A 14,080-nucleotide genomic window follows, 5' to 3' on the forward strand; every position below is an offset into this window, starting at 1 on the left:
TAATGAGACAGAGCTGTTAGCAGCAGTTTGCTAAATAAAGGCTGTTTCTGCCTGAGACAGAATAAAGCCAGACTGGGATTTTCGTGGCTGTCTCTCACACAGAAGGTATTTCAAAGGACCCTGATTAAAATAATGAGATAGATGCTGCTCTGGCGGTGGCTGCATGGGGTCAGTGCTCGATGCCAGTGCCAGGTGCTTCCCCACAGCAGGGACTTCAACTAATTTGTGCTCAAGAAACCAGAAATTCCTTGGTTTCAGGGTATCCTGAGCATCTCCCTGTGCTCCTGTGCTTTTGTCCTGCTGTGACAGTGGCTTCGGTGGGCGAGTTGGGTGCTGACCTTCCTTTCCTTGGGTATCACAGGAAGAGATTCTGTGATCCCCAGCTCGTAGCAAAGCTTGTCCAGCATTCACACACATGGCTTTGGGGAGGCAAAGGATCCAGCAGCTGAGCAGAAGGGACAAGTGTGACAAGTGTGTGGCAGCTTTTGAGAGAAGCTGGGGGGTTGCAGCCTGCCCAGAGGAGACAGGTGAGATCTCAGCTTGTCTCTGGGTGCTGAGCAGAAGGGATGCAGCCCCACCTGGGTAGTGGGAAGCCAGGTGACTTCTGTTGATGATCCTGTAATGATATTTTTCATCCTACCTCTCTTGCTGTTGTCAGAAGGGCCTGGATTAAAGATAAATGCTGGAGCATAATGGGATGAGTCCTTGCCTCTGGCTGGAGCAGGCACAGGAGGGCTGGGCAGCATTACCTGGCCAGTTTGCAGTTTTGTTTGTAGAGGTGCTTTGATGTGGCAGTGAGAGTCCATGGAAGGTAAACGGTGTCTAGACAGGTTTTTCTCACTCTCTGTTGTTATCTATGAAGCAGTAGGAATGGTGCCAAACAGGCTGAATGGCTCCAGCAGCAGAGCTATTTCTAGGAAGATGGTTCTTCAGGAGAATCCAGGACAGCTCTCACCAGAACACTGGTTGAACCTTTTGCAGGTGGAACCTGGATCATTTAATTACAGGTAGATATTGCTAAGAGTGAGCAAGAGAAGTCCAGGAGGTGGCCAGCATGTTTCCAGTGAGCTGGCACAGCAGAGAGGTCCAGGAGATGTCCGTTGGCCAGTGCTGTGGCCAACAGGTTTGGGATCCAGGATGATCCAGTGGATTTTGGCAGCAGCAGAGTGCTGAGAGATGACTCCCTTGGCCTGGCTAACTGGAGGGTGGCAGGACTTGCCCAGCAGAGCTGGCCTGGGTGCCCAGTGGCCGCTGCAGTGTGGGTCTGTGGCTGTGGGAGGGCAGGGGAAGGCAGGCCAGGGTCTGGAGAGACTTGTGGCTGGCTGGCAAGTGCTGCTCTCAGCTCTGTCTCTGATATGCCATCTCCCCAGGCTGTTTGGGAGGGAAAGTGGAGACTGGATTCAAATGCCTATTGTCTGTCCTTCAGCTGGGAGCAGAGCCAGGAGAGAGAGAGAGGTGCTGGCAGCATCTGATAGAGGGGCAGATGCGAGGGGGAGCACACTCCTCCGTGAAATGCTGGCACTGGCATTTTCAAAGGAGCCTCAAAGGTTAAGTGCCATGTGCTGGAATGCGTTCACCAAGGTCAGGAGAGAAATTCAGGGCTCCTGGGATTCCTGCAGGGCTGGGGGAAGCTTTTTGCAGGCAGCTCTTGCCTCAGGGCCGAGGCCTCCTGCAGCATCTGTGCTGCTGCCCTGGCCCCAGTGTTTCAGTGTGGCCATGAGGAGGGCAAAGCCACACTGTGCCAGGTTTGGTGTCACCTGGGAAGCCTTGGAGGAGCACAGGTGAGCTCAACCTGGCTCCCTCTCCTGCAGGCAGCTGCCAGGTTCTGTGAGCTGAGCCTTTCCTGACCCTGCCTCTCCTCTCCCCTCCCACAGGTTTTGAGCAGAGCTGGAAACTTGGCAGGGAGGCACGGAGCAGCCAAGAGCCCAGCTTGCTCCTCTGTGTCAGGGCTGGCTTCTGTGCTGCTGTGGGGAGTGCAAATCTGCTCCCAGTCTGTTTGCTTCGCTGACATGACTCCAAGACATGCAGGGAGCAGATATACTAACCAAGAAGGGGCCATTGTTACAGGGACCTGCCTGACTGTGGCTCTGCTGTGCTCCATCCCCAGCATCCCCAGAGCCCAGTCCTCCCTGGTCCCCCAGCCTGAGCTGCACATCAGCACAGACAAGCCAGGGGTGTGCTCCTGCTTTACTCAATTTGTCCATCCATGTGCCCTGATCTGGCCTTTTGATTTCTGTGCCGATCTCTGGCAGGCAGGTATTAAATCAAGCTGTAGATAAAAGGAATTACAAGCGTTACCTCCCTGAGAAACATCCAGTGACACATGGCTAATTGCAGGTGGACAGGCAGATAGCAGTGTTGGAGGCTGAGCAGCCAGGAGCCAGGCTCTGATGGGCTGATGGACAGATTGGGGTTTTGGCCAAGGAAGAATGAAGGCCCCAAGAAAAGCAGAGAAGAGGAAGGGAGTTACCTCATTTGCTTCCAGCAGGGTTGTCCTCTGAGAGGTATATCCTTAAGCTTTATGCAATCCGAATTTAGTCGCAACTTTTATGAACAATAAAAGCTTACATGATTTCCCTCGGAGGAACTGGAATGAATCCAAATAGATTTTAATCCTGAGAAGCAGATCCTGGTATTTTTGTCAGCCTAATCATTTCTTTCGATCTCCTTCCCACCTTTTTTGCCATTCGTGCTGCTGAAGCCTCTAGGCAAGTTACCAAGTCCAGTCTACCCCTTTTAGCTGTTTCTGACTTTGTAGCCTCCCCTGGCTTTTTGAGGGCATTTAATGTGCCTGCCCCAGGCTGGGCTGGGGACTGTCCCCATTCCTCAGGAGGGAGCTGGCAGTGTGGCACACAGAGCCCAGAGATGGCAGGACAGTGGCACAGAGCTGGGCTGAGCCAGGGACCAGCACGTGCTGCTGGGCCATGTCTCCCTGGAAAAAGGGCCTCTGACCAGCACTCAACTAGGAGCATTCAGCTGAGAAAATTCTCTGCTAAAAATAGCAGCAGATGATGATGTTTAAGGAGAAAAACAAGTCAGGGTCTGGGAGAAGTTGGTTCCCAAATACTTGGCTAATTCAACTCCCCCAGGACAAGTAATCTTTTAACCCCTCCGTGCAAAGGCTTGTTTCTGCTCTATTAAACAGGCTTGCCCTGGTCAGGAATCCAGGCTGGGCTGAGCTAGGATGGGTTTTGTCCTCTTTGCTCTGACACAGCATTTCTCCCTTCCCTCTTCCCCTGCTCATTTACACTGGCATCTCCCTAATAGCTCTGTGTGTCATGCTTTTCATCTTTATCTGTCTGTGACTTCACTTGGGTTCCCTTTAATTCCCCGGTGCACTTCCTAAGAAAATAATCTCCCCTGAACCCTGCGGTGCTTTTCCCCGCTCAGGTTGGCAGCCTGTGCTTGCTCAGGCTGATGTTAACAAGGAAGTCTTTTCAGATCTGCTGCTGTGATCCAGGGCTGCCCCTAAAATCACATCTCTGGGCCTGCACGTGGCTCTCTGAGCCTTTCTCCCCCGTTGTGGGGCTGCATTCTTTGTTCTGACAGATTCTCTGCAAAGCTTCAGAGCTGCCTGGCGGAGGCCAGCCCCACCTCTCCCGCCTGGAATGACGACAGTGGGATCAGTGTGAGCTCTTGCTCTGCTCTCAGCAGCAGGGGATGTTCCCTGGGTGCCTGCAGCCAGGCTCCTGCAGCGTTGGTTTGTTTGCGTTTCATGCGGCGCGTTAGTGAGACAATTGTGGTTTGTACCCGGGGCTGGAATTATCCGCACGCGGAGGGAAAAAGGCAAAAATTACACTGTGAAATTGGAGGAAATGTTCTTCAAACGAGAGCTGCTTTCAGTCTTGTCATAAATGATTTCTCTGTGTGCTTACTCACGCCCTCTCCTGTTCCCTTCTCCAGCCTACTCCCGGCTCTTGGCTCTGATGACTACTGCTCCCTTCCCAACTCCCATTTTCCACAGGAAGATGACATGGTTGGTCTTCAATAAGCAGAGCCCGGATCCCTGTTTTTCTGGTCAAGCTCTAGGCTGGAGGAGAAGGGAGGATCAGGAGATTAGAGTCACAGACAGAGGAATAGAGGATTATAGGCTAAACCCCTGCAAGTCTCTGTATTGATGGTTGGGACACAGCCAGACACTAAGGAGCACTGCAAAGCCTGGTGCTGATAGCATATCCGCTTATTTCCTGTCTTTGCATTGCAGGCAGCTTCTGAGATGTGTGTCCTCATCAAAAGCCAGGGTCAGGCAGGTACTGAGCATCCCAGCTCCCAGGGAAGTCAAATACCTGCTGAGATCAAGTCTGTGCCTCTGCTGGCGCTTAGCCTGGAAAACGTCACCGTGCCTTCTGAGATTCTCAGCAGTCCTTGAGTCAAATTCCCACACGAGCCAAAAATAAAGGAACTTGCCCCTTTTCCTGCTGCGGTTCATTCCCTCTCCCTGACACTGGCCAAAGATCCCTGTCACATCTGACCCTACTCTGTCCTGCATTTCATCCCCCAGCACCTGTCTGCTGCCAGGAGAGTCCTGCTGGGAGAAGGGAGAGGACAGCAGGAGCACCATTGCCCTGGCTCTTGTGATAGTTATCTGCTGGTTCCCTCCCACTTTGCACTAATTTGGTACCAGCATCTGCCACTTTGGGGAGGAAGGGGACGTGCTGAAGTGAGATAAAACGTAGGATGTGCCTGCAGTTCCTAGGCTGAGGAAACAATGGAAGGCAAGTGGGAATAGGCAGGAAGGGTTGGTTTCCAATTTGCCCTGTGCAAAAGTTGCCATGGCTCTCTAGTGCTGACCGTCTTAGCTCTGAGGTTTGCTGCAGCAAGGCACTCTCATCTGGCAAACAGGTGACAGAGTGGCACATCCCCTGCTGCCTGAGATAGCGTGTGCCTTTGCTCTTGCTTGGATTTCCATTCCTCATTTTTTTACTCCAGTGAACCAGAACTGCACGTCCTTACTGAGTTCCAGGGGATACTGAATGTATAGGGACTGAGGCTCAGCTGAGAAGGGTGCAGCACCTGGGCAGATGGAAAAGATGAGGGGGAAACACTGCAAGGGAATCCCTCATCTTCCTCAGGTTTCCAGGGGCCTGGCCATCTGCATAACTGGGGGTTTTTATGCCCTAAAGCAGAGGTGGGGATCAGCTGCCCTCCTGGGATCCCCTCATGACCCATTTTTTGCACTGATTCCCTGGTGTTGGCTGCGAGCCAGCCCAGTTTGAAGGTGTAATTAGGCTGCTCATTTGTTAATGAAAATGGCAAGACCAGCACTGAGCACATCCTGGCTGGTTTGATGCATTCCTGGCCAAGTGATCTGGATTTCTCCCCAGTTTGTTTTTTTTTTTTTTTTTGCCAAAACCTTGGTGCAGCTGTAAGGAGAAGCTCTCCTGCCTCAGAACCACACAGCAAGGCCACCTGCCCCTGTTTTTCCCTCCTGGAGGCTCAGCCTAACACTGGAAGCCCAAAGCATCAGTGTGAGGGGCTTGACCCCAGAGGCCAGCAGCAAGGCAAGGAAGTGGTCTGGGCAGGATTTAATCCCCTGGCAGAAGCTCCATGCCCTATTCCCTGTTGCTCACACAAGGGAAATAAGACTTCCAGTTCATCCTCAGGTTTGTTGGAAAGGAAGAAGAAATTCAGGAATGCAGGGAATGGTAATAACAGCTTTCCTATTCATGTTTCCTTTCTGTTCCCCCTCCACCACCCTCCATCCCTGATTTTGAGGGGCAAATTCCAACTCTTTCCATCTTCTCTCTGAGCTGAAGTTGGCCTAAATTATATCCCAGAAAGAGATGCAATCTGACATGCTGGAAACTCTGGAGCCCTTACTGCATCCATCCTAATCTCTTTTAAGAATTGGGTATTAGTCATCCACACAAATATTGCTTCTTTCCCGACTCGCATGTACAGTCAGAAGAAGAGCCAGAGCCCGGGGGATGAGCTTGGGAAAACAGCAGAGCTGGGCTCAGATCAAGCCCAGATTAAGATGTTGGGCAAGGCTTGTACAGCCACATCTGCAGGGTATTTATTAAATGTAGTATAAATGTATGAAAGTATAAATTCTTCTCCTTGATGGCAGCAGCGTGAAAGGTCCCTTTGTGGGGCTGAAACTCTGAGCTGCAGGAGCTCTGATCAGATGGTGATTTGAGCCAGACTGTCTGCAGCTGCACCCCAGCATGATGAAACCAGGCTTGGGGAAACCATCAGAGAGCTTTGTGTGGTCTTCCCAGGCTACACCTCCGCTTCCCTGCCTGCTGGGGAGAGAGCAGGAATGTTTGGCTGCAAAAGGAGCTGCTTTGCAGAGAGGCTTTTGACCTGAGAGGGTTCCATATCTCCTTGAGAGTGACCTGTTCCACTCCTCAGGGTGGGTGTGCTTTGCTGTCTGGTTAGGAGGTAGAATAGTAAATCCTCCTGTCCAAAAAGAAAAAAGGAAAAGAAAAGAAAAAAGAAAAGAAAAGAAAAGAAAAGAAAAGAAAAGAAAAGAAAAGAAAAGAAAAGAAAAGAAAAGAAAAGAAAAGAAAAGAAAAGCCAAAAAGAAGGAGGAGGAAAGAAAAAACTAAAAAAGAAAAAGAAAAGGAAGAAAAAGCCTGTGTGTGTGGCCTGGGTGCTAATGAGCCCTCTCTGCAGCAAATGCAGTCAGGTCTTTAAGGTCCCAGTCTAAGTCAGGAGATTTAAATCAGGAGATTTAAACAGGTTAGGATTTCGTTCCAGAACTGCATGTACCCTGTTTGAAGTCAGGCATCTCCTCACCTTCTGTACTGGTGAGCAGGAAGAAAGTGAATTAAGGGCAAAATCCCAAATTCTTACACCTTCAGGTGAACACAGATACCCAGTGGTGTTCACACAGCTTCATCCTGTGGGGTCCTGTTCCTGCTGGGACCACCAGAGAGACCCCTCATGGTCAGCATTTCACAGGAGAGAGCCTCGAGTGAGCTTCTGAGAGGGGGGGAAAGCAAAGCCCAGAGGTGTGTGGATGCCAAACACTGCTCTGCCAGGCTGCCTGTCTGCCTTCTCTGGGTTAATTCTGCCTGGTGCTCCCTGCCCAGGCGGGCACATCTCTGTCAGGAGGTGTCTGTCAGAGAGCTGGCACCCTTTTAGAGGAGCAGTACAAGCCATGCCTCTTAAAAGAAGTCATGCTGATTTTTGAGAGCTGGTAAAAATAAAGCCTTACTCGTACAAGCAGCTATATCAGCACAGAGGATTTATGACTGAGTGTTTTTTTTTCCAGGGTGGGCTGGCCACAGTCTGGTGATGGCCTTTTTATAACTGTTATCAGCTCCCACACAGACCAGGTCCATCTGTTTCTTAATTTGAACGGAGACATTTCTAAGCTTTTGTTCACTAATCTCTTGCTGCACATCTACATTGTTCTCCAGCAGGGCAGCCCACCCCAGAGTCAAGGCTGACCTCAGGGAGCTGCCATGGAAAAATGGAATTTAAAAAGCACATGGCTGGCTGCGGTCATGGGCAAACAGCCCATCCACCTGCCTGCTCCCTCCTGGGAGCTCCAAGGGCCTTTCAACTACACTTAGGGCCAGAGCAAACACACCACCAGCTCCCTGGGCTGGGGGAAAGGAGTGCAAGTTAGAGCTGAGTGCTACAAAATATTTATTCACCCTTTATAAATCCAGTGTTTATCTGTCAGAAGTAGATTTGCTGTTCTGAAGTTCCACGCAGAGATGGTTGGGCAAAGAAAGCACAGAAAACTTCACCAAATAGTGGATGATGGATGGATGGATGGATGGATGGATGGATGGATGGATGGATGGATGGATGCTCCAGGTGCCCTGAGGATGCTGACATGCAGAGGGTTCAGCTAACATGTTTTAACACCCCACAACACATCACTCAACTGCTGCTGCATGGAGTAACCAGCTGAAAGCAGGTTTATCACAGCGTTCCCACATGGCTCAGGAACACTTTGAATTGCAAATTGAGCAAGGGCTTAGTGATGATGGACACCTCAAGCAAGGCATATTTCTGTTGCTTTGGTGGGCAGGTGTTTAACTACAGCTGCGTGGTTTTGTACTGCCTGTGCCTGACAGTGCATTAACTAAAATTACTGTATCAGATAACTGCGAGCGTGGCATCGAGCGAGGCTGCAGCATGGGATGCTGCCAGCAACTTCTCCCAAACTCTCTCCTGGTCATCCTCTCGTTTTCCCTATAACAGAATACCTCACCTCCTCTTCAAATTTCTGCCTAGAGCTTTCAAACAGACATCAGGATGGAAGGAGATGGAAGGTCAGGCTTGGCTTTGAACAGTAGAAAGAAGATTTAACACACAGAGTCGCCTATAAAGCTGCTTTTTTTCTTCAGTATAGCATTTTAAAATGATTCAGATACCATGAGTCACAGTAACAAGCATGGGCTGGATCTCTTTAGCAGAAAAAAAAAATTTAAAAAGTGCCATAAGAATATGCTGTAGACTTCAGTGCCTTGTCCTGGATTCTATTTTGGAGAACTGATGACATTTGGGATTCAGCCGTATGTCTGGCTGAGTCTACAGCACATACAGAGCTGGTAGGTAACAGGGGAGTAGAACATACAGATCTGGTAGGATTTGGGATTCTGCAGCCTATAGAGACCTGGTAGGGACTGGGAGATGCAGCACAGATGGATGTGGTGGGAATTCAGGGATGTGGGACACACGGCTGTGGTGGGTGCCTGTGCTGTGGCACACATGCTGCTCTGGAGAGGGAATTCAATTCCAGCTGTTCTCCAAACCCTGGTGCTGAGGCCTTTGAAGTGAGATTTACATAACACAAACCCTATGTTGCTTATTTGTGCTGGGCTGGAAGGAGCCTAAAGGAACACCTTTTAGAAGGTGGCTAAGCACTAAGATGATTTAACACAAAATAAAACAAAGAGCCAACCCTTGCCAGCAGAGCAAGATTCTAGAAAGGCATTCCTCTCTTGCTGTACAGTCTGTATGGTCAGTTAAGGTTTTTGTTTTGCTTTGCTGTCACCTTCTTTTAATTTAGAACATGCTACTTGCAGTATTCTGCCACACAGACAGGAACAAATCTGCCTTAGCAGTGATTTAAGCAGCCACATTGATCTCTGCCCATGGTCAATACACATAATAATGTCAGAACCTCTCACAAAGTCTCCAAGGGCTCAGCTTCTGTCTAAAATTTGTTATCATCCTGCTTTGTGCCTGAGGGATAGACCTGAATCTCCTGTGTTTAGTGGGTGAGAAAAAGCCTGCTGTGAGCAGTTTCTGAGAAATGAGATGAGGCTGGAGTCTGACGGAGTCCCACTGTCCTGGAGTGAATATTTCCAGAGCCATAACTCCCTCAGAGCCACACAACTCTGTGGTTTTACTGTCCCCACCTTCAGCTGAACTGATATTCTAACTACAGCAGATGTGGGACTGTTGCCATGACTATTTGATGGGGCAGCATTTTTTCAGAAAAAGATATTGTGCAAGCAAGAACCTGTAACAAAACTAAAACTGGTCCAGAGCAGGAGGCCAGTCAGCATCCCCTCATATCAGCTGGGTGCCCAGTTAAATTCTTGGTTCCAGAAGCAGCAATCTCACAGCAGAGGCAGTCAAACACTGTTTTAGTGTTGATGGAAACATGTCCAAGGATTTTCCCAAAATTGTGCCTTGTCTTCTGGGGATTGGCAGCTTCCTGTGCTCTGGGGGTTTGCTGGGATCTGTTCATTATCATCTTGATAATCAGAGCCCCAGACAGAACACCTGGAGGATCAAGGGACTTTTTTACAAAGGCATGTAGTGACAGGATGAGGGGGAATGGATTCCAGCTGCCAGAGAACAAGAATAGGTTGGATATTAGGAGAAATTCCCCCCTGTGAGAGTGGGCAGGCCCTGGCACAGGATGCCCAGAGCAGCTGTGGCTGCCCCTGGATCCCTGGAAGTGTCCAAGGCCAGGTTGGAACAACCTGGGACAGTGGAAGGTGTCCCTGCCATGGGACTGGAGGATCCTGAAGGTCCCTTCCATTCCATGGTTCCGTGATAAACAGAGGGAAGGGAGAGCATTGGCATCGTTTGGCCCAATTCCCTGCTTTAAGGGGGTAGGTCTGGAAGCAACAACTCTTCTGAAAATGGACTCTGCTTCCAAACAGACTTGCAGAAATTACTGCTTAGACCAGCTCCTGGCTGGAGAGAAGCAAAGTTCAGAGTTCTGTCAGCTCAGTTCAATACTGGATTTCTCCCAAATGCTGCGTGACTCCAGTGCTGCAGGGGGAAGGGTGGAAAAGTTCCTGCTAGGAGCAGTTTTGACTGGGCCAGCTCTTAGTTAGCATCAGCTGGTGGCTTTTGTGTGAGAAACAATGGCTTTGGACACAAAGGCAGCTTTCTAAACCTTGCCAAGCTCCAGCTCTCCCTTGTGGTCTTTGGGGTACCAGCACTGGGGCTCCCAGGAAGCTGTCAGCATTTAACAAACAGGAACCAGCAGGGAACATTTCAGCATTGCTGGAAGGACTGGAGGTGTTGAAGGCCCTCAGGCTTTTGGTGGGAGTGACTTTGCAGCTCTTGGGTGTTTCTCAGGCTGCTGCCTTGCCATTCCACCAGAGGGATGTTGTCCCTGCACTGCCAATCTCTGCCCAAAAGCTTTCCCCCTGAAAGCCAGCACAGGAATCCCCAGCTGGAGATCATTTCTTTCTCCATATCTCCCTCCAGCTGTCTTTTCTGCTTTTTATCCATGTTTGTTATGGTTTTTTACTCCTAACATCTCCTGTCCCTGAGGCAGTTTTTTCCGTACTTTTAACCTGCTGTTTGATCAATGTCCAGCAAGCTCAGTGGGCATCTCCCTTAGATTCCCACAAACTCCTGATGGGATTTGTCACAGCAAAGCTGCTCATGTGGTCATGGCAGGCCCCTGCAGCTGATTATTTTGGCACTGATTGTAGCACGGAATCTCCTCCTGTAAGGAGCAGCCTGGTTTGGCAGCACCATGAGAGAAGGAGAACCAGAACACCCAGTTCCAGAATACCCTCTGTTTGCTTCTCTTTCCTCTTCCAGGGAACTCCCTGCTTGCTTCCCTCTCCCTCTGGAGAGTTGTTGGTGAATTGGGCATCCATCAGGGTGTGAGTGCTGTTGCTACCTGCTCTGGTGGAGTGCACAGCAAAAGGGACATAAGAAGGCAGATTTTTCAAACTAAAGTAATATCCAAAGAGGGGAGATGACTGGATTAATTGGGAACACTTTGGTGCTCTGAGCAGGAAGGGAGCAAGCAAGTTTGTGTTGTAAGGAGCCTCACAGCATTGCATGCTGAGCTTTCTCCCCAGTGTGGGTCTGGCTGGGGCTCTGCCCACAGAGCTGAACTCCTGTTTTCTCCTGAACCACTGTCCTCGTGGGATTTGCTGCCTCACCATTTACATTACCACACTTGCAGTACTTGGCAGTGTAATCAACATTTGTTAGAGGCCAGGCCTGGCCCATTCTATCTCCCAGGAACTGACTGGATCTCTGGACCTTGGTCTGCTTCCTGTCTTCTGCTGACCATGAAGTTAATTTCCAAAGTAAAACTTTCACTCCTGTACTAGCAGTTTCTTTCCCACCTAAATAAGCACAAGGAAGTGGCTTGTGCTGGCACCACCTTTGTGCCATTATGTTAGTCCTCCTCTTTAATTGCTACTTCTAACAATTATATTTTCCTGTATTTACACCACAACTCCTAAAGAAACTCAGTGCTGCTGGAGCTGTGCTTGTAGCCAGGAAGAGGTTTCGTCTGGGGATGTCAGTCCTTGGAGCTCGCCAGGATGATTTCTCAGCAGGTAGCCTGTTCCTAGCTGGGTGACTTATGAGCTGTGCTATTTCTTATTACCTTTTGTTTGTTTTTCCAGGCTGCAGACTCTTGGCTGTGGAGCTGACATCCAGCAACACCAAGCCTGTGGTGCAGGAATTCCAAAGTAAGTGCTGCCTGTGCTGCATCAGGCCAAACAATGGAGGAAAATTTGGCTTATTGGTCACTGGTCCCTTAGGGCTACAAGAGCCTGGGACTCAGAGGAGTGCCTAAGAATATATCTGTATCTCCCTGTTTTAAATGTTTTTTTGAGGTCTCCTGCAGGCCACTGGCATTGCAAAGTCTCTGCCTAAGTGCTTTTTTGAACTGGTTCCCAAAAGAAGGAAAAGCAGTTGCCTTGCAATTAATACTCAGAGAGAGAAATGGATATTTTCTCTTGGCCCTGGGACACTGGGAAGGCTCCTCTCAACCCTGCTGGGTGCCTGGTTCTGCAGGGAAGATGGGATGCCAGTGCCAGCTGCAAAGGGACAGGGTTTGCTGGGTTTATCTCCAGGAGCCCCTGTCCCATCCCATCCCCAGGCACTGCTCAGGGAGATGCTGCATCCCTGGCTCTGCTCAGCAGCAGGACAGGCCTGTGGCTCACCCTGACTAAAGATTTTGTTTGCCATAAGCCCCAGCCTGCAGAGAACAGGGTGTTCATTCCTCTCTATAGCTGATATCTGTTGGACTATTATTTTTGCTGGCCAAAATCCATCTTCCATTAGCTCCTGGAACCCAGCAGCGTTTCTGTTTGTGAGGCAGATGAAAGAGAAGGCTCTGCTTTGTGGGCAGCATCTCCTAATAAAACACTGAGTGAGAGTGCTCAAAGCAGAGCAAAAACACAGCTGCTTCCTATTAAACTGAATTGCTTCCATTTCTCCTGCTAGGTGTAGAGCTGTCCTGCATCATTAAATCCACAGTGACACCAGATCCCAGAATCGAGTGGAAGAAAATCCGAGATGGAGAAACCTCTTACGTGTTTTTTGACAACAAAATGCAGGGTATGAAGATTCCTTGTTCTCAGATTATAGCAACAGTTTTCCAAACAGATTTCAGCAACAGTACAATGGGGAACAAACAAGCCTGCTAAAGGCAGGAGCTCTGCCTGTTTTCTTCTGGAACACAGCTCAGCAGTTGAAGTGCAGGATGGAGAGGGAGCAGGATGTTTTTTCCTCCCTGCCTCATTATTGACAGGTCACATTAGGGAGCCACAGGGAGCTGGAGTGAGATCCGGGGCAGGAGATATTTTTTGGGTGAGAAAGGAATGATGCAGCTTCCCTTCTGTGGGGCCCAGCATGGTCATTGAGTGTCTGAGCTCTCAGGACCAGGCACTGATCCCTCCTGTCTTCCCATGGAACATCTGAGGGCTCCACCTGCACCTCAGCAGGGATCTGTGTGTCCGGCTGCCAGTGCTCTCTGCTGGGGCAGCACAGGGATTTGCAGCATCCTGGGAGCAATAGAAGCAGCCTCTCTGTCTTGATAGGAAAACTCCAGTGCCAGTAGGGCTTGACTCCATCTGGAATTACTCCAGCACTTCAGATGGCACCAAGAGCCACATCCAAGTGAATCTTCCAAAGGAGACAAAGCCTGAGGCTGTCTTGGAAGTTCGATTTTGCCACAGTTTCTGAGGTTTGGAGTGATGCTTTCCAGTTCATCCTCTTGCATGGTTGGCAGCTTTGGTTTCCCTTGGGGCTTTCAAGCATCGAGTTTCTTTGACTCTGGAAAAGAGTCTGAGATGAACCATTTAATTTATGCAGCCAGAACGAGTCTGGCTTTTTGTCTTGAGTCATTAATCTTGATTGCCATGCCTTTTTCCTCTCTCTTTCCTGCATATCAGGAGACTTTGTGACTCGGGCAGAGATTCTGAGCAGGACATCCCTGGTGATCAAGAACACCACGAGGATGGACACGGCCACGTACCGCTGCGAGGTGGCCGCGCCCTCGGACACCAAAACCATCGACGAGATAAACATCCAGCTCACAGTGCAAGGTATCAGACCCACAGCAGAAACACCAGGGGCTGTGGGCATCTTGCAGAGTCCAAACAGTGTGTCTTGGTTTGAAAGACAGGTGTCTGCCAATAAAGGCAGAAGCTTCTTTTGCAATGGAGAATGTAAACCCCCTTCCTCCAAATTATTATAATTTTGAAACTGAGGGGCTCTTAGGCAAATATAGGGGAATTAGGAATAACAATTCTTTACTAGGAAAATTAAAATAGAATTACAGTATTAAAAAGAACAATCCCAAAACACTGGCAGAGTCAGAATCCAAGTTGACACCCATCAGTCAGTCAGGGTGTTGGCACAGTCCCATTCAATGGTGGCTGCATCCTCCTTC

The 14,080-nt window shown here is 49.6% G+C and overlaps 1 protein-coding gene across 1 annotated transcript in view; it reads left to right on the plus strand.

Annotated features, from left to right (window-relative positions):
- JAM3 (junctional adhesion molecule 3) overlaps window positions 1–14,080 on the plus strand; it is a 30,597-nt gene that overhangs the window by 10,460 nt on the left and 6,057 nt on the right. Inside the window, exons 2-4 of the mRNA XM_056509718.1 lie at window positions 11,805–11,870; window positions 12,631–12,744; window positions 13,581–13,733. Of these exons, the coding sequence (XP_056365693.1) occupies window positions 11,805–11,870; window positions 12,631–12,744; window positions 13,581–13,733 (333 nt within the window). The remainder of the gene's footprint in view (window positions 1–11,804; window positions 11,871–12,630; window positions 12,745–13,580; window positions 13,734–14,080) is intronic.

The sequence above is a fragment of the Oenanthe melanoleuca genome, chromosome 24 (assembly GCF_029582105.1).
Source record: "Oenanthe melanoleuca isolate GR-GAL-2019-014 chromosome 24, OMel1.0, whole genome shotgun sequence".
NCBI lineage: Eukaryota > Metazoa > Chordata > Aves > Passeriformes > Muscicapidae > Oenanthe > Oenanthe melanoleuca.